The sequence below is a fragment of the Canis lupus genome, chromosome 22 (assembly GCF_048164855.1).
Source record: "Canis lupus baileyi chromosome 22, mCanLup2.hap1, whole genome shotgun sequence".
Lineage (NCBI taxonomy): Eukaryota > Metazoa > Chordata > Mammalia > Carnivora > Canidae > Canis > Canis lupus.
Window position 1 is genome coordinate 50,664,621 of NC_132859.1, and position 18,588 is coordinate 50,683,208.

The window sequence follows — 18,588 nt, forward strand, 5'->3', positions numbered from 1 at the left end:
CATATAAATATACCAATTAGTTTATCCATTTATCTATTGATGGACATTGAATTATGTCAGTTTTGGCAATTAGAAATAAAGCTATTAGGAACATGATGTCCATATGCACATATATTTCCTTTTCTCCTAAAGGTGGAATAGTTAGAACATATGTTAGGGTATTTTACCTCTTAAGAAACTGCTAATGCTTGCAATGGTGGTCTTTTTAATTTTAGCCATTCTAATAGGTGTGTGGTGCTATTACATGGGGACTTAATTTGCATTTCCTTAACGAAAAATGATGGAAGTATCTTTGTGTATGCTTATTTGCTGTCCACATACTCTCTTTTGTGAAGTGTCTATTCAAATCAAATATTTGATAGAAGATATTTGGAAACCTTATCTGACAATGTCTGGTACCTAATGTATAAAGGACTCTCAAAACTCAGTAGTCAGAAAAACCCAAACAATCCAAAAAGCCAAAAGACATGAACAGCTACATCACAGAAGACCTACAAATGACAAATTTTTTTGAATGGCTAAAATGAAAGATAATGACATCACCAAATTCTGGCAGAAATACTGGATCACTCATCCATCACTGATGGGAATCTGTAGAATGGTACAAGGACTCCAGAAAAAAGCATGACAGTACAGAACTAAACGTGTTTAACATATGACCCAGCAGTCACACCTTTGGGCCTTTATTTTAGAAAAGTAAAAATTATGTTCACACAAAAACCTGTACACAAATGCACATAAGAGCCAACAACTAGAAAAACTCTAATGTCAAACTCTGAAGGATATTAAAGTTTTATAACAGGTTAGCAGGTTGTATCAATGTCAGTTTCCCAGTTGTGATGTTATACTACTGTTTTGTAAGATGTTACCATTGGGAAAACTGGGTGAAATATGTATGTATTTACAGTTATCTGAAAATAAAAAGTGTTTTAAAGGTAGTTACCATTTATACATAGATAACTCATTGATAGGAAAATGGAGAAAGTAGGTAGGGAAATTATTTTCACAGTGTTAGAAATATATTATAAATTACTTGTAGAATTTGTGTACTATTGTTGCTTTTATTCTAGCAGAGGTTTGTGATACCTTTCCAGTCCTCTGTAAGTTGTACATCGCCAGCTCTCTATATAAAGTCTCAGTCCTTAGCACAGCACCAGGGCCTTCCCCACCCCAGCCGTACCAGACTCCGGGGTTGGCCATGTGCTGCCTTTTCATGCTTCCATCTTTGCATATGCTTGTCTCTCTTCCCCCAACACACACCCGCGTCCCTCTTGCTAAATACTGTATCTCTTCAGACAGATCACATTAGACTTCCTTAGAAACCTTTACTTGAGGAATGCCTGGGTGGCTCAGAGGTTTAGCACCTGCTTTCTGGCCAGGCTGTGATCCTGGAGTTCTGGAATTGAGTCCCACATCGGGCTCCCTGCATGGAGCCTGCTTCTCCCTCTGCCTGTGTCTCTCATGAATAAATAAATAAAATCTTAAAAAAATAAAAAAGAAACCTTTACATGAATGTCCTCTCTGTGGCACGTAGGACAAAGAATCCTGATTCTTGTTTTGTTTACTTGCACCCCACCTGAAAAGCAGGGCGCAGCTCCTCCCCACCCCACCCCCGACTAGGAGACCTAATTTCATGCTTAAGTACATGGTAGATGCTCAGTGATGTTTATTGCATGGAATTGAGTTTTGCTGAAATTCTGAAAAAGTAGACTTGGAGCCGAAATACATGTCCTGTATTTCTCACACCCTTCTTTATTAGACCATGTAATCATTCTAAAATAATTTGAGATTTAAATGTTAGTACTTAAGACTTATTTTCATTGGAACATATTTCTTTTTTTCTGCAGTCTCTTCAGTCCTATCTAAAACTCCCTAGGATTTATAGTGGTTTGTTTTGAATATTAATATTTCCAGTGTTACATTAAGTCTTTTTCTTTCACTTATTAGAACTTTCCTTTTAGGAAAACAATTTTCTTATTAAAATTTCTGAATACAATTTTTGGAATCCTAAAATTGAGCTATTGTAAAAACATTAAACTAAGTATTTCTTTTATTTTTTAAAAAATACTGTAGCTTTTTGAACGGTTACCAAGTTATTTTGACCTTCAGAGGAGGCTGATGCTTTTAGAAGACCAAATAAGCTACCTTCTCGGCGGCATACAAGTGGTTTATATTGAGGAATTGCAACCAGTATTGACGCTTGAAGAATATTACTCTCTTCTTGATGTGTTCTATAACAGACTGTTGAAAAACAGAATACCCTTTCACCCTAGAAGTCTGCGTGGTTTACAAATGATCCTTAACAGGTAAATATCTAAAACAAGAACTACTTTTATTCTTTTACTTAGATGTGTTGTGTGTGTAAGTGGATTAAATTGTTTTGTGTTTCAGTGTGTGATTCTTAGGAACTAAAGAAAAGAATGTCACTCCTGTTAGCAACACTCTTACACATTAAAAAAGTCAATATGAAGGGATTGAAGGATTGACTCTCCAGAACATTCTTGAAATACAATGCTACTTACAGGGCAAAGTTAATCCTATAGAAAACTGTCTAGGATTAAACTAATGTTGAATCAATAGCCCACATTTTTTGTCCATGTACTATTTTCATAGCCCGTGCTTGGTGCTAAATGCACACCTTACCTCATACCTCACTGTGAAGTGAGCTACTGCCTCCATTTTACAGATGAGGGTGGCCACAGAGTGAGGAAGTATGTGGTTACTCTGAAAGTGTGTCTCTTTGGGGAACAGCAGAACTTAAAGCATAATTTTACTATACTTTTAAAGTGGATTTTCTTGATGAATTCCTTCATTGCTCATCAGACTAATATTTTATTTGGGCGTAGAGTGGGGAACGAGGGATGAGTGATTTTTCCTTTTATGTGTATTTTGTTACAGTGACAGATATGCTCCAAGCTTGCATGAACTCGGGCACTTTAACATCCCAACCCTCTGTGACCCAGCAAACCTCCAGTGGTTTATTCTCACCAAAGCCCAGCAGGCAAGAGACAACATGAAAAGAAAAGAAGAGTAAGTGCCATGAGCCTTTTGTAATGTCCTGCCAGTCTGTTAAAAATCCAGGTATTCAGAATTCATAAATATGGGACATAAAAACTGCATGAAACTTAGGAAATTGACTGATTTGTGTACATTCCATGTTTATTTATCCCCTACCCCATTCTGCCAGGCATTGCATGTGGTGTTTAGGTCTGATGATAACAGCCTAAATTATATTACCACCATGTACCTCCATTTGACAAGCCAGGCTTGTTAGTATAAAAGTCAACTCAGGAGCAGAACAAAAGATAAGAATATCAGAAGGAAATTCCCCAGATGGAAAAAGGTGGCAACAAGGAAAAATTCAGTTACTACTTGAATAACAGGAATCTTTATTGTTTAAAACTTTGAGAACTACTGATGTAAAGCAAGCTTCGTCTGCATTTTAAGTAAATGAGAGGTACCCAGGGAGGGAAAGGCTGTTCCCCACTGTTTCCCTAGTGGAGGGGCCAGCCCTGGAGAGGGCCTCAGCAAAGGTTGCCCTCTCTGGCTCGATCCTCCTCCAAAATTGCGCCCCAGAAGGACTGATGGGCACTCCTGATTATAAAGGTTGTGGCCTAAGGGTCAGGGCAACCCCCTGGGAGGAGGCCAGAGGCTTCTCCGAGTAGGAATGGGAATGCATGGCCCTGCCCAGAGATGTGTATAAAGATGTGTCATTGGAGAACTACACAGTAACTTGGCCATGATATGAGGCTCTCCGTTTCTAAGCCAGACTGTTAATATCTGTCTTTTTTTTTTTTTTTTCCGAGCCAGTGAGAAAAGTCCTTTATAAAAAAAAAAGTTTGTCAGTCCCTGACAAAGGTGGTACCATAGGTGGTACCTATGGTTCTTCCTGTCTGATCCTGGGAAAAGCAGGTACAGGTCCAGCTGGGACATTCTGAGAGCCCCATCATCCCTAACTGCTGTCTGCCTTCTCTAAGCAGCCTTGTCTAGAAGGAGTTATCTTACAGAAAAGACTAGCAGCACCTGAGAAAGTGTTCTGTGTGTTGCTGAAGGGAGTGAGTCAGCAACTACACACTCCTGCTACTAACCGCCAGCTCACTGCAATGACCGTTTCTGTTTCCAAATCTTTTTCTGGCTTATGGATATTTCATGGTATTCTTCTCCTTTATGCAGAGATTAAGTAAATAGGGACACCTGGGTGGTCGAGCATCTGCCTTCAGCTCAGGTCATGATCTCGGGGTCCTGGGATCCAGCCCCACGTCAGGAGTCTGCTTCTCTCTCTCCCTCTGCCCCCTGCTTGTGCTCTCTCTCTCTCTCTCTCTCTCAAATAAATGGATAACATCTTTAAAAAAAAAAAAAAAAGGAGTGGGTAAATAGAGGTTATTTGGGTATTTTTAACCAGTGCAATACTTTAACTTCTCTGGCAGTTTTGCTTTGCTCCCCTTATTGTGTGGGCTTCCCAAGTGATGTCCATGCTGGTCTGCACACCCCTCAAGGGTGTGACAAGGTGGAGGCCTCTTTCATACATCCCAAGATTCAGAAGATTGAAACTATTTACCCAAACATACCTCTAATCATTGGCCACCTGTGGGAGAATGCATTTAAGACACTGAGTTCTGCCCTGATTTGTCTGCTTTGTAGGCCTTCACTCAAGCCCTTGATGGAACAAGAGGCATTGCAGCCCACAGGCCAGGGATGGGCATAGAAGAAAATGGAGGGGAAGTGCCTCCTCCCCAGCTCCCTGGTCTTGTTGTGAGCCTGCTGAGTGTTTGGAAGTCTCTAGAAGTCATTACTGCCCAAGGGTCAGATTGGAGGTGGTTTCTAAAACCAGGGCTTTTACACTCATCTTTCTGCTTTCTTTGGTTACTAACAGCTGCTCAGTGAGGCAGGATAAGAACATTTTAAATTATGTATTAATTACCTTTACCTATTGCTGCTAAAAGATTTAACAAATTCTTTCAGAGATAATGCTTAGGAACTATTGGCATGTCTTCTAAGCATGTTATTTACCCTTTGTGGATACCATTTTCATTGTTGAGAGTAGAAGGACCTGCGGATGGCACTAGAGGGTATTATGCTAAGTGAGATAATTCAGTCTGAGAAAGACAAATACCACATGATTTCACTCATATGTGGAATTTCAGAAACAAAACAGATGAATATAGGGGAAGGGAAGGAAAAATAAGATACAGAGAGGGAAGCAAACAATATGAGACTCTTAAGTCTAGGAAACAAACAGAGTCGTTGGAGGGGAGGTGGGTGAGGGGTTGGGGCACTGGGTGATGGGCATTAAGGAGGTACGTGATGCGATGACACTGGGTGTTATATGCAACTGATTAATCAAATCACTAAACTCCACCTCTGAAACTAATACTACACTGTATGTGAACTAGCTTGGGCTTAAATAAAATCTTGAAAGAAAGTTAGAGCTTCAGTATATAACATTAATCTATTTTATGTTCTTTTATTTGGTGATAGCTTGTAGCAATATTATGTTTATTTTCAATATAACAGGTTAAAGGTTATTGAAAATGAATTGATACAGGCTTCAACGAAGAAATTTTCCCTGGAAAAGTTTTATAAGGAGCCCAGCGTTTCTAGTAAGCAAATGGTGGACTGTTGTAAGAGACTTCTAGAACAGTCACTGCCTTACCTGCAGGGGATGCACCTCTGCATTTCACATTTTTATTCTGTTATGCAAGATGGAGACCTTTGTATTCCTTGGAACTGGAAGGATGGAGAAGCCATTAAGTAACACAGAAATCTGTATTCTTTTTGAAGAGATAAGAAACTGTTAAATTTATTTAAATCCACAACTTGATATAGCAGTATTATTTACATATTACAAGTAGGAAGTCTCTAACTGCTGCTCTAAAAGTAAACCTTTTTTAAAAATTAATTTCTGCTACATAACTTGTTTTAAAAGGTTTTATCTCCCAGTCTTATGGTGTTTCTTATCTGATTGGCATGATTGGGTAAAAAGATGTCAAAATGAAAGAACCTATTTTTAGCGGTATGTAAAAGAGGTACATAGGTAAAGAAATTGTAAAAGAGGTACAGAGGTAAGGAAATTGTATATTTTTATATGAGTGAATGTGGCTACTGTTTGAAACAGGTCTCATTCAGCATAGCTCTGGAGCAGTGGAACTCATTCAGCGTGCAGCTGGAGAATTCATCTGTGTCCATATGAACATGTGTTTTGCAGCCAGTAAGGGACAGTTGCACCAAAGTAGGAGAGCAGCAAAACTTAGATAACCAGGCTTTTCCCTAAAGAAAGAGTAGAAGGAAAAAAAAAAAGCAACTGGGTGTATAAATACTATTGACATTGTCACAAGCAGTCCGATACTAGTTTGTTAAAACATCTTAGTGACAGAAAATGTAGGTTTAAATCTGTAAGTTTTCCGACCCATTAAAATATTACAGCTGTTGGTAGCATGACACTGACACACAGTAGAGGTCTTTGAATCAGTGAGGTGACGCCTTTGTCTTTGTGGACAAACTATCCAGTAAATAGGGGCAGGAATGACTCGGGCCATTCAGGATTTCTGGCACCCCCTCAGTGGGTCCTCCTGCCCCTGCCGGCCCCTGTGAGCACCCCCATGCCCACCTCGGCCCCCGGGGCCACAGGGGGCCCTCTCTGCAGACACAGGACTCCTCTCCACAGGCGCTTCCCTTGGATAATATTATTTCACCAGATCCAGAACCTCTTCGGCTCGTTTCTCAAGAGGACCAGGTGAATCCCGAGGTGGGATGCCGTGTTTGTAGCCCCTCCTGCTGAAGAAAAGGGAAAGGAATTTTTTTCCACCGTGCGCCAGAAAGAAAAGGAGCTGTTAACAGCCATTCTTGAGGCACATTTTAGATTCATCAAAACACTATTATTTAAACTGATAAATTCAAATATGTGTTCAATAGAAATACTGATTTGTAGTTTTTCTGGTTTGTGCATATCATCTCTTTGAAGCTTCAGTAACAACTCTACTGATTTTTTTTTCCTAATGTAAGAATGTTGCCCTTAAAGATTTTCCAGAGCCAGATGATGAGAGTAAAAATCCCTTCCTTAGAGATATAAGGAAATTTATTGAAAAATTGGTTTGGATTATGCCATTTCTAATGGCAACTAATAACAGAATCCTTAGTGATATGTTTTGAATTGGACTTTGTCCCAGAACTGATTGTTAATAATAACATAATAAATAGTACATTAAACAGATTGTTTTTATTGTCATTCAGTTATTAATAGTTTTACAACTATTGCAACATAGTAGGAAGTTATAAGAAATTGCTGGCCTCCATGACTGCCTCTCCCCATGACAAAGGGGGAAACCTCCGTCCCCCCACTGAAAACTGGGACAGGGACAGGCCCTTCCGACTGAAGCCATGGGTGGGAAATGGTCTCCAGAGGGACCTGGGCTCCAAACCCAGGCCGACCTCTCCCGAGGAAGCAGCAGGCCCTACCTCCTCCTTTATTTCTTAAAAGACCTAAGGTCCAGGCAGCGTGCCTGAGCTAATGAGAGGCGGTGGGCATTGGGAACTGGACAGGTGAACAGGAGGGGGCAGGGCTGTGTCAGAAGTCACCTCACTTGTGGAACCTCTAAGACTGTGTGTGCATCCCAGGCAGCGGTCCCTGAAGTGGACCCCTGCAGCTCAGACCTCTGTCCCAGCACCCTGGGACTAACCCAGCCTCAGCACCCCACCCCACCTGTGGACCTGCCTGAGCTTCGCTGGAGCAAGCCAGTAAAGACCACATCAGTCCTGCGGAGACTCATGGCTCCAAGACTCTGGGCTCTTCTGCAGGAGGCCATGGTCCTGGTAGCCTTCTGCCACAGGCCCCAGAGCTGGGAACCCAAACTCCCAGGAGGCTAGCTCCCGGACCCAGGGTGCAGGAGCCACTGATGCATTGGGTGAGGCCTGGCAGCTGGCTGACCGCAAACCGCCTCCCTGTTTCAAGAGTGCCTCTGATCTCTGCCACCTGGCCACAACTCCAGCCATGAGCTCCCTGACCTGGCAGGGCCACCCAAGTGCCTGTCCCAGGAGTAGGAATTGACACAATCCCCAGGGCACCTAAGTAGGACTCCTCGTGGCTCCCGGCACTGAGTGACCCTCGACAAGGCCTCACTTGGCCTCAGTCTCCCCATCCGTAAAAGGAGACACTGGGTCGTGTTCTTGGAAGTTCTTCCCACCCTAAGTGAGTCTGCCCCAGGAATGCAGACCCCTCCCTTGGATGGTCCTGGCTGCCAGCCCGGGCACCCCTCACTCCTGAGCAGTTGAGACAAGGAAGAGGAGGTGAAACAGCCCGTGGCCACACAAATCAGAGTTGGTGTCATGGGACCCTCTTCTAACCCCACTCCCCTGCTACTACAACATGTCTACTGGTCACTCGAAACCCTTCCCTCATGAATGCATACCTGTTATGGGGCATTATAGGAATATTTCCCCCTAAGGTGACAAATGTTGCACATGGGGAATGTTGCACACCGAAAACTAAGGGGAGACTTGGCCAAGGCCACACTGCCTCCTGGAGGCAGGAGAGGTGGGACTAGAACCCAGGTGTCCCAAGGGGTATGAGGGGAGGGGTCTGAGCCGGCAGCAGCACCCCCAGCCCTGCAGGGCCCATCACCAGATTCACGCTGGGTGTAGGTGGACCATGTCAAGATCAGATGTGCCCTGGAGCAGTCCTTGTCCTGGCAGGTGTGAGGGCATAGCAGACACAGAGACCTTACGTGGTGAGGGATGTGAGGCCCTGCCACTGTGGTGTGGGTGGGTCAGCAGGCAGCAGGGCCTTCCTGGCACCTATGGGACTTGTAAGAGCAGGGAGGCCTGGCAGCCACTCAACCAGATTGCTCCACAGCCTTCGTTCTCCCCATTCCAGTCAGGCCTGGGTGCACTCTGGCACCCCACAAGTGCCTATGGGCATCATTTGTGCAGCATTTGCACACATCTGCCCCAAAGTCCATCACAGCAGCTAATGTGAAGGAAACCGATTCAGCACAGGGTATGGCCCACCATGGAGGAGGCCATCAGACTTCACCCTCCGAATCTTTTGGAGGTTGTCCATTTTTCATTTTCCCTGTCATTACCACAGGCATTGGCCTAGACCTAGTGTCAGCACCCATGAGTCAGAGACTTCCAGGTCAGCAGAACTGGCAGTGTAATCCGCCGGAGGGACGATCTATATAGACACCGGCTCCAGACCCCGCTTCCACCCCCACCCCAAAAAGCAGGATGTTTAAACTTTGGAGCAAAATCTTGGCTGAATGATTTCCTGATCTTTTTCCTATTCATTTCCTAGTCATTGAGCAAACACTTAGGAAGCACCTACTGTATGCAGGCAGTGGGAACACAGCAGGGACCAAGCAGACAAGAGCCTGCATTTGGTTTATGCTTCTTGGGGCTGACACAAATTACAAACCGGGTAACAAGTGCATTCCCTCACAGTCTTGAAACCAGAAGTCCAAAATCAAGGTGTCAGCGAGACCATGCTCCTTCCAGAGGCCTGGGAAGACAGTCCTTTCTTGGCCTCTTCTGGGCTCTAGGGCTGCCAGTGTTTCTGGCTTGTGGCCACATGACTCCAATCTCTGCCTCTGTGTGTCGGTCTCAAAACTCACCCCGTGTCTCTCCTCGAAGAATGCAGGTGAATCGGTGTAGGGCCTACTGGATAATTTAGGTTAAGCCTCTCCTCTCAAGACCCATAACTTAACCACATTTGTTAGAGAAGGTCGTATTCACAAGATTGCAGTGGTTAGGACATGAACACATCCTTTGAGGCCACCATTCAATCCATTGTCCTGGTGACTGGGGGTCACCATTGCAAGCCCCATTTATTTTAATCTTCCCTTGAATGATGTTGCAGAGGGAACCCACCATCTGTGAGCAACATGCCAAGTCCACCTGAGACCCTGGTAAGGTGCACACTCTCCTTCCTACTCGAGCATTATTTCACATCCACTAGCCTTCCCAAAGTTAGAGTTTCCTGGGATTCCAGGCTCCACCTAGCCTGCCCTATTTACTGGGTATTTGAATTGGTTCCAGCCTCTCACTTTTCTAATTTGTCTGCAGTGAACTTGTCTGTGCACATGCTTCTCTTTTCTCCTTGGGATGCTGAGTTCCAAGTTAGAGCTGTGTTGTAGGCGCTCTGTGCCACTGACCTACTTGCTGCTGCTCAGCATGAAGCCATACTTCCTACATGCTCTGCAGAACCAGAGGGAATTCCTTTAAGCTTCTCTACTTCAGACTGAGCACCATAGTAAATTTTTTCAGTAGAGTGCCCTGGAGGTGCATTGCAGGAGGCAGGGGCCCCTCCTGCTGATTCTGGAGGCTGCACAATTGGTCAGAAGTATGAGTGTGGTGGCAACCCGTGGAGATTTGCCCAGAACACATGGCCCCAGCTGGGCCTGGTGGCCCTTTTGACACTGTGAGTGCCTGGCCTCCTGCCATTTGGTGTTCCCAGGGCCTCACCCATCCCTGGTTCCTGCTGACATAGTGATAGACAGCGAAGTTGAGAAGGCCTAGCAGACAGGCTTGCTCACCCCTACATTGTACAGGGGGGATACTAAGACCAGGAGAGGCAGGATTCTGACTGGGTCACAGGACACATCGACTGCAGAATCAAGGCTGGACCATAGGCTTTTGCTCCCCAGGCCTGAGAACTGGGGCTTCCTGGGGTCCTCATTCTGAGCCCCTGCTCACTGTCTCATACCCCAGCATAACTGGACCAGTCACTCCATTCCTGGAGGGTCAAGCAGCTGCCCATTGTCCCACCAAAGCATCATCCAGAGCCTATCCACCAGGGGAGGCAGAGCTAGAAGGGCTGCCCCGCCCAAAGGCTCTGTCCACCTCAGAATGCCTCAAGGAGAGCTCCTGGCAAGGCTCTAGCCACTTTGTACTCATGGCCCAGGGTAGCCCTGAGTTCCACCCCCTGGGCTGTACCCAGAAACACAGGGCCGACAGGTCCTACACATCCTGGCTTGTTCCTATCTCAACCAAAGAGGTATCCTTCTGGCTCTGGCTGGGACCAAACATACTGCTCTGATACCAACATCAGAACCAAAGTATTAAACACCAAAAACTTATGAGCAAAATACTAAGGTGGCTTGAGAGGTAAAAGAATGTCTAGAAAACATTATGTGTCAAAATCTAAGTTAAATTTATATGGGGTTTGAAAGCACTTGGTGTGTTCTTCTAAGAAGTCCTGTGCGCAGTCCTGTGCGCTTCCAGGGGAGGCAGAAGCATCCTCAACGTGAGCATGATGGCAGGCTGTTCTGACCATGAGTGTCTCAGAAAGGTGTGGCCACGCAAATACTCATAAATTCAAAAGGAAAATCGGTTATTCCCAGTAAGGACATTTTTCAGCTTGCAGGTGAAGGCCCAGGGGGCAGAAGGGCTGGGAAGAAGGGAAGAGGATGGAAGTAGAGGGGTTGGTCCAAGGGGGCCACATGTTGACAGAGCACCTCCTGGTGGTGAGATGGTAACAGGAACTGCTGAGAATGGTGGGGCGCTCCTTGCTCCAGCCTTAGCCAGGCCGCGGGTTGGTAGGGATGGGAGGGAGTGCCTGGAGCCAGTGTCTTTCAGTGAAGCCTTAGGAGGCAGTGGAAAGGCCACCTTCTGCGCAGGTGTGCTGGATGGGCCCTGGTCATTGAGAGGAGCCCCCTGCATGCTCCCATGCTGAGACCTGGGCCTCTCTTGGGGCTTCTCCACAGAAGCTGGAGAAGCTTCAGGTACATCTGCCTTCAGTGGTGGGTAGGTGAGTTCTCCACTTACCTCATTTACCCAGAAAAACGTATCTAGAGGTTTCTTCCCTTGTCCAAATGGACTCTTAGACATAGCTACAAAGGAGAAAATTGAGACAACACAGGTGTACCTTTAGCTGTCCATAGTGGGGGCAGAGGGCTCCCTCTACACAGTCAGGGTCAAAGGGAGCCACCAACCCTTGGGCGAGGATCAGATAGCCTGTGCCAGGATTCGGTCAGGGAGACAGATGCTTTCCCAGATGCTTCAGAAATCCTCCCAGGGCCAGGAGCAGGCCTTGCTGGAGGCTCTAGATGAATTCTAGTGTCTTTTTAAAACATGTCTTTTCGAATTTTTAAATTTTAACCAAGTATACTGAGAAATATACTTTAAATCCTGACCTACTTCAGAAGTGTGTTTGTGTATGTTGTATGATGGATACTAACAATTTCATAGAACTTAAATGGTTATATGCAACAGTCTTGGTATTTTCTATGCAATTCAATCCTACATTCCTTATGAAAATCCTAGTTGCTCCTCCTTAAAGTCATTTTCTAAAGAAAGTAATAATGATTAATAAACTATAGTTTGAAAAACACTGAGGATAAGAGAAAAATGGAGAATGCTGGGTCTTCTACAAAAGAGGACCAAAAAAATCACTCTGCAAATTTTACAAAAACATGACCATGTGTGGTCTGCAGAATGGTCCCCCAGAGAAGGCCATGCCCTAGTCCTTGGAACTTGTGACTGTTTCATTACACGGCAAAAGGAAATTTGCAGATGGAATAAAAATTACAGACTTTACCTTAAATTAGGGATTATCCTGTATTATCTGGGAGCCCCAATCCAATCATTTGATCTCGAAAAAGCAGAGAGCTTTATCTGACTGGGGTCAAGAGATACAGCAGGAGGAGCCGTACGACAGAATCTAAGTAAGAGAAAGACTCGCCTACCACTGGTGGCCTGATGGTGGCCAGCCAAGTGGAAACCATGAGAAGGAAATAAATTCTATCAAATGAATGAGTCTGGAAGTGGATTTTCCTCTAGAGTCTCCAAATAAGGGCCAGGGTAGACAGACCTTGATGTGGGTCTTATGAGAGAGTACCAAGCCACACTTAACCAGACTCAGGACCTACCACTGTGGGAGAGAATAAATGGCTCTTGTTCCAAGTCGCTAGATTTGTGGTCACTTGTTACAGCAACAACAGGAACTCATACACCATGTGGACACTTTTCTAGGACCAGTGGGAGAGATGGGCTGCAAAGCTGAGGACTCCTGTGCTCAGGGTAAGCCCACCTTTGGTGTGGGCGTATGAGCCAGTCTGGGGGACTCTTCCTACTTTCTTTCTGTCAAGCTTGATAATTGCTTCACCTTCTTTAGAGTAGACAGTGACTGTCACTCCTGAGAAATGTCAAGATACATTACCTAGCAGGTCAACCAGCCTTCAAGGTCCTGACACCTATATCCTGTGAAGCTGTGATTAGCCAACAAGCAGAAAGGATTTCCCCAGCCTCCCCCTGGTGTCCACAAGGCCACAAGGCCATGGATAAGTCAGCACATTCCACATTGATTTTCACAATTGTGGTAGCTGATAACAAGGGCATGGTGGATTGAATAGCTAGGGCCTGACCAGGAACTGGGGGACTGGAAAGGTGTAAAGGATTTGAAGCTCACCTATAGAAAAGTGCTAGAGTGGAGGTGTCTATGGAGGGAGCTTCAGAAAGAAGAAGCGGTGTTAGAAGACTGGGGGCTCCTAGCAACCTGGTCTTTGTTGGGTGAAGCGCTTCCCACTCTACCCCAGCCTAGATTCCGCCTGATGACCCCAGGCCCCTCCAGTGCTGCCACACACATACACTTCACCCTCCTGAACTATGGCATCCAGCCCTCCTCCTTTTCCCAGTCAATGGGAAGAGTTTTTTTCTCTTCCTCTCCAAAACTCTTTTTTTTAAAGTTATTTATTTATTTATTTATTTATTTATTTATTTATTTATTTATTCATGGGTTGGGAGGCAGAGGGGGGAAGCAGACTCCATGTAGGGAGCCAGATAAAGCAGAGAAACAAATCAGTAATAAAGAAGTTAAAATTATAAAAAACAATAAAGGTGAAAAGAAGAGAGAAAGAAAAGTATTGGATCATGAAAGTAGACTTAGGTAACTCAGTGAATCCTTAAAGCATACTAACATGGATATCATAGGAGTCCCAGAAGAAGAAGAGAGGGAAAAGGAGGCAGGTTTCTTTGAGCAAATTCTAGCTGAAAACTTCCCTAATCTGGGGAAAGAAACATATATCAAAATCCAAGAGGCACGGAGAACTCCCATCAAATTCAATAAAAGCTGGTCTGTATCAAGACATATTGTAATCAAATTCATAAAATACACAGGCAAGAAAAGAATCCTGAAAGCAGCAAGGGAAGAAGTGTTCCTTAAGCTATAAGGGAAGACAGATTGAATTCACAGCAGATCTGTCCACAGAAACTTGGAAGGCCAGAAGGCAGTGGCAGGTACTGAATGGAGAAAATACACAGCCAAGAATATTTTATCCGGGCAGCCCCTGTGGCGCAGCGGTTTAGCACCGCCTGCAGCCCACAGCGTGATCTTGGAGACCCTGGATCGAGTCCTGCGTCAGGCTCTCTGCATGGAGCCTGCTTCTCCCTCTGCCTGTGTCTCTGCTACTCTCTCTCTCTGCATCTCTATGAATGAATAAATAAATAAAATCTTTAAAAAAATAAAAAAAGAATATTTTATCCATCAAAGCTGCCATTCAGAATAAAAGAAGAGATAAAGAATTTCCCAAACAAAAACTAAAAGAGGTGGTGACCACTAAACCAGCCCTGCTAGAAATATTAAAGCAGACTTTTTGAGTGGGAAAGAAAGATCAAAAGCAACAAAGACTAGAAAGGAACATAGAACACCACCAGAAACATCAGCTTTACAGATAACACAAGGCACTAAGTTCATATATTTCAATATTACTATGAATGTAAATGGACTAAATGCTCCAGTCAAAAGACATAGGGTATAAGAATGGATAAAAAACATGACTCATCTATATGCTCCCTAAAGGAGACTCATTTTAGACCTACCAACACCTGCAGATTGAAAGTGAAGAGATGAAGAACCATCTATCATGCTAATGGAAGTCAAAGGAAAGCCATATCATACAAACAAGATTTTAAACCAAAGACTGTAATAGGAGATGAAGAAGGACCTATTTCAAAATTAAGGGGTCTATCCATCAAGAAGATCTAACAATTGTAAATATTTATCCTCCCAATTTGTGAGCACCCAAATAAATAAATAAATAAATAACAAACATAAAGTCATTGATATAATACGATAATAGCAGGTGACTTTAACACCTCATTTAGGGGATCCCTGGATGGCGCAGCGGTTTGGCGGCTGCCTTTGGCCCAGGGCGCGATCCTGGAGACCCGGGATTGAATCCCACATCGGGCTCCCGGTGCATGGAGCCTGCTTCTCCCTCTGCCTGTGTCTCTGCCTCTCTCTCTCTCTGTGACTATCATAAATAAATAAATACCTTAAAAAATTTTAACACCTCATTTACAATAATGGAAAGATCATCTAAGCAGAAAATCAACACAGAAACAATGGCTTTGAATGGCACACTGGACCAGGTGGACTTAATAGGCATATTGAGAACATTTCATCATAATGCAGCAGAATACACATTCTTTTCAATTGCACGTGGAATATTCTCCAGAATAGATCACACACTGGATCATAAATCAGCCCTCAACAAGTACAAAAGGACTGAGATAATACCATGTATATTTTCTGACCACAACGCTATGAAGTAATGAAGCCAATCAAAAGAAAAAAATTTGAAAGAGCACAAATACATGGAGGTTAAGGAACATCTTACTAAAGAATGAATGGGTAAATCAGGAAGTTAAAGGATAAAAAATAAATACATGGAAACAAATGAAAATGAAAACATAACAGACCGGGGCACCTGGGTGGCTCAGACAGTTAAGCATCTGCCTTTGGCTCAAGTCATGATCCCAGGGTCCTGGGATTGAGACCCACATTGGGCTCCTTGCTCATCAGGGAGCTGCTTCTCCCTCTCCCCCATACTCCTCTCTCTTTCTCTCTCTCACTCTCTCTCTCCCTCCCTCCCTCTCAAATAAATGAATAAAAGAGAAAGAAAGAAAGAAAGAAAGAAAGAAAGAAAGAAAGAAAGAAAGAAAGAAAGAAAGAAAGAAAGAAAAAGAAAGAAGGAAGGAAGGAAGGAAGGAAGGAAGGAAGGAAGGAAGGAAGAAAGAAAGAAAGAAAGAAAGAAAGAAAGAAAGAAAGAAAGAAAGGACACAATAGTCCAAAACCTTTGGAATACAGGCATACCTCAAGAAGCAACGGAAATCTCAAATACACAACCCAACTTTACACCTAAAGGAGCTAGGAAAGGAAAGCAAATAAGCCTAAAGCTACCAAAGAAGGGAAATGATGAAGATGAGAGCAGAAATAAAATATATAGAAACAAACAAACAAAATCCGGTAGAACAGATCAATGAAAATAAGAGCTGGTTCTTTGAAAGAATTAATAAAATTGATAAATCCTTAGCCAGTCTTATCAAAAGGAAAATAAAAAGGATAAAAAAAAAGACCCAAATAGATAAAATCATGAATAAAAGATCACAACCAAGACCCCAGAGAAATACAAAAAAAATATAAAAAAGTATTATGAGAAACTATACACCAACAAAATGGATGATCTAGAGAACTGGATGCATTCCTAGACACATACAAACTATCAAAACTAAAACAGGAAGAAATAGATCCATAACCAGCAAAGAAACTGAAGCAGTCCAAAAACCCCCCCAACAAACAAAAGTCCTGGGCCAGATGGCTCCCCAGGGGAATTCTACCAGACATTTAAAAAATTAATGCCTATTCTCACACTGTTCCAAAAAATAGAAATGGAAGGAAAACTTCCAAGCTTCTCCTATGAGGCCAGCATTACTTTGATTCCAAAACCAAAGATCCCACTAGAAAGGAAAATTGCAGGCCAATATCCCTGATGAACATAGATGCAAAAATTCTCACCAAGATACTAATCCATAGGATCCAACAGTACATTAAAAGGATTATTCACCACGACCACTTGGGATTTATTCCTGGGCTGCAAGGGCGCTTCAACATCCACAAATCAATCAATGTGACATACCACGTTAATAAAAGAAAGGACAAGAACCATATGATCCTCTCAATAGATGCAGAGAAAACATTTGACAAAATACAGCATCCATTCTTAATAAAAATCCTCAACAAAGTAGGGGTGGATGGAACATACTTCAACATCATAAAGGCCATATATAAAAGACCCACAGCTTGTATCATCCTCAATGAGGAAAAACTGAGAGCTTTTCCTCTACGGTCAGGAACCAGACAGGGATGCCCACTCTTGCCATTACTATTTAAGGTGGTACTAGAAGTCCTAGCCTCAGCAATCAGACAAGAAGAAGAAATAAAAGGCATCCAGGGTGGCTCAGTCAGTTAAATGTCTTCTGCCTCTTGATTTTGGCCCAGGTCATGATCTCAGAAATGTGAGATAGTAACCCATGTTGCCCCTACCATCTGCTCATGCACACACATGTTCTCACTCTCTCTCAAAAAAGAGGGAAGGGAAGGGAAGGGAAGGGAAGGGAAGGGAAGGGAAGGGAAGGGAAGGGAAGGGAAGGGAAGGGAAGGGAAGGGAAGGGAAGGGAAGAAAGGACATTCAAATTGGCAAGGAAGGAGTGAAACTTTCACCATGTGCAAATGACATGATACTCTATGTAGAAAACCCAAAAGACTCCATGAAAAAATTGCTAGATACATGAATTCAGCAAAATCACAGGATATAAAACCAAAATACAGAAATCTGTTGCTCCAATAATGAATCAGCAGAAAAGGAAATGAAGGAATCAATCCCATCTACAGGTGCACCAAAAATAGTATGATACCTAGGAATAAACCTACCCGAAGAGATAAAAGATCTATATTCTATATTCTAAACTATAGAACACTTATGAAAGAAATTGAAGAGGACACAAAGAAATGGAAAAGCATTCCATGCTCATGGATTGGAAAAACAAACATTAAAATGTCTATATTAGGGGCAGCCCGGGTGGCTCAGCGGTTTAGCACCACCTTCAGCCCATGGCCTGATCCTGGTGACCCGGGATTGAGTCCCACGTCAGCCTCCCTGCATGGAGCCTGCTTCTCCCTCTGCCTGTGTCTCTGCCCCCCCCACCCCGTGTCGCTCATGAATAAATAAAATCTTTTAAAAAAATAAATATCTATATTACCCAAAGCAATTCTACACATTCAGTGCAATCCCTATCAAAATACCAACAGCATTTTTCATAGACCTATAACAAACAATCCTAAATTTGTATGGAACCACATAAGACTCCAAATAGTCAAATCATCCTGAAAAAGAAAAGCAAAGCTGGAGGTAGTGATTCCACATTTCAAGCTATATTACAAAGTTGTAGTCATCAAGACAGTATGGTACTGGCACACACACACAGATCAATAGAAAAAAATAGAAAACCTAGAAATGGACCCACGACTCTATGGTCAATTAATCTTTGACAAAGCAGGAAAGAAGAATATCCAATGGAGGGACTCCTGGGTGGCTCAGCGGTTGAGCGTCTGTCTTCCGCTCAGGGCGTGATCCTGGAGTCCCGGGATCGAGTCCCACATAGGGCTCCCTGCATGGAGCCTGCTTCTCCCTCTGCCTGTGTCTCTGCCTGCCTCTCTCTCTCTCATGTCTCTGACGAATAAATAAAATCCTTTAAAAATATTTTTAAAAAGAATATCCAATAGAGAGAAGGTAGTGTGTTTAACAAATGGTGTTGAGA

At 43.5% G+C, this 18,588-nt stretch overlaps 1 protein-coding gene and 1 long non-coding RNA gene across 7 annotated transcripts in view; one reads left to right on the top strand and one right to left on the bottom strand.

Moving 5' to 3' along the window:
* TCAIM (T cell activation inhibitor, mitochondrial) overlaps positions 1-7,210 on the top strand; it is a 53,677-nt gene extending 46,467 nt beyond the window's left edge. For 2 of the 5 annotated variants that reach the window (XM_072793571.1, XM_072793570.1), the window contains exons 9-11: positions 2,074-2,306; positions 2,899-3,030; positions 4,642-7,210. In XM_072793571.1, coding sequence (XP_072649672.1) covers positions 2,074-2,306; positions 2,899-3,030; positions 4,642-4,705 — 429 coding nt within the window. In that variant the 3' untranslated portion in view covers positions 4,706-7,210. Of the gene's footprint in view, positions 1-2,073; positions 2,307-2,898; positions 3,082-4,641 lie in introns of all 5 variants that reach the window. The other 3 variants (XM_072793569.1, XM_072793568.1, XM_072793572.1) reach the window with 2 other exon arrangements.
* On the bottom strand, positions 5,480-13,529 carry LOC140614337 (uncharacterized). 2 transcript variants are annotated; one of them, XR_012015239.1, is made up of 3 exons: positions 13,400-13,529; positions 6,608-11,822; positions 5,480-5,727 (listed from the first exon to the last, which is right to left on the bottom strand). It is a non-coding gene; the product is annotated as an uncharacterized lncRNA (long non-coding RNA). The 2 variants fall into 2 exon arrangements; XR_012015238.1 differs by having other exon boundaries at positions 5,480-6,267.
* Positions 13,530-18,588: the final 5,059 nt, after the last annotated feature.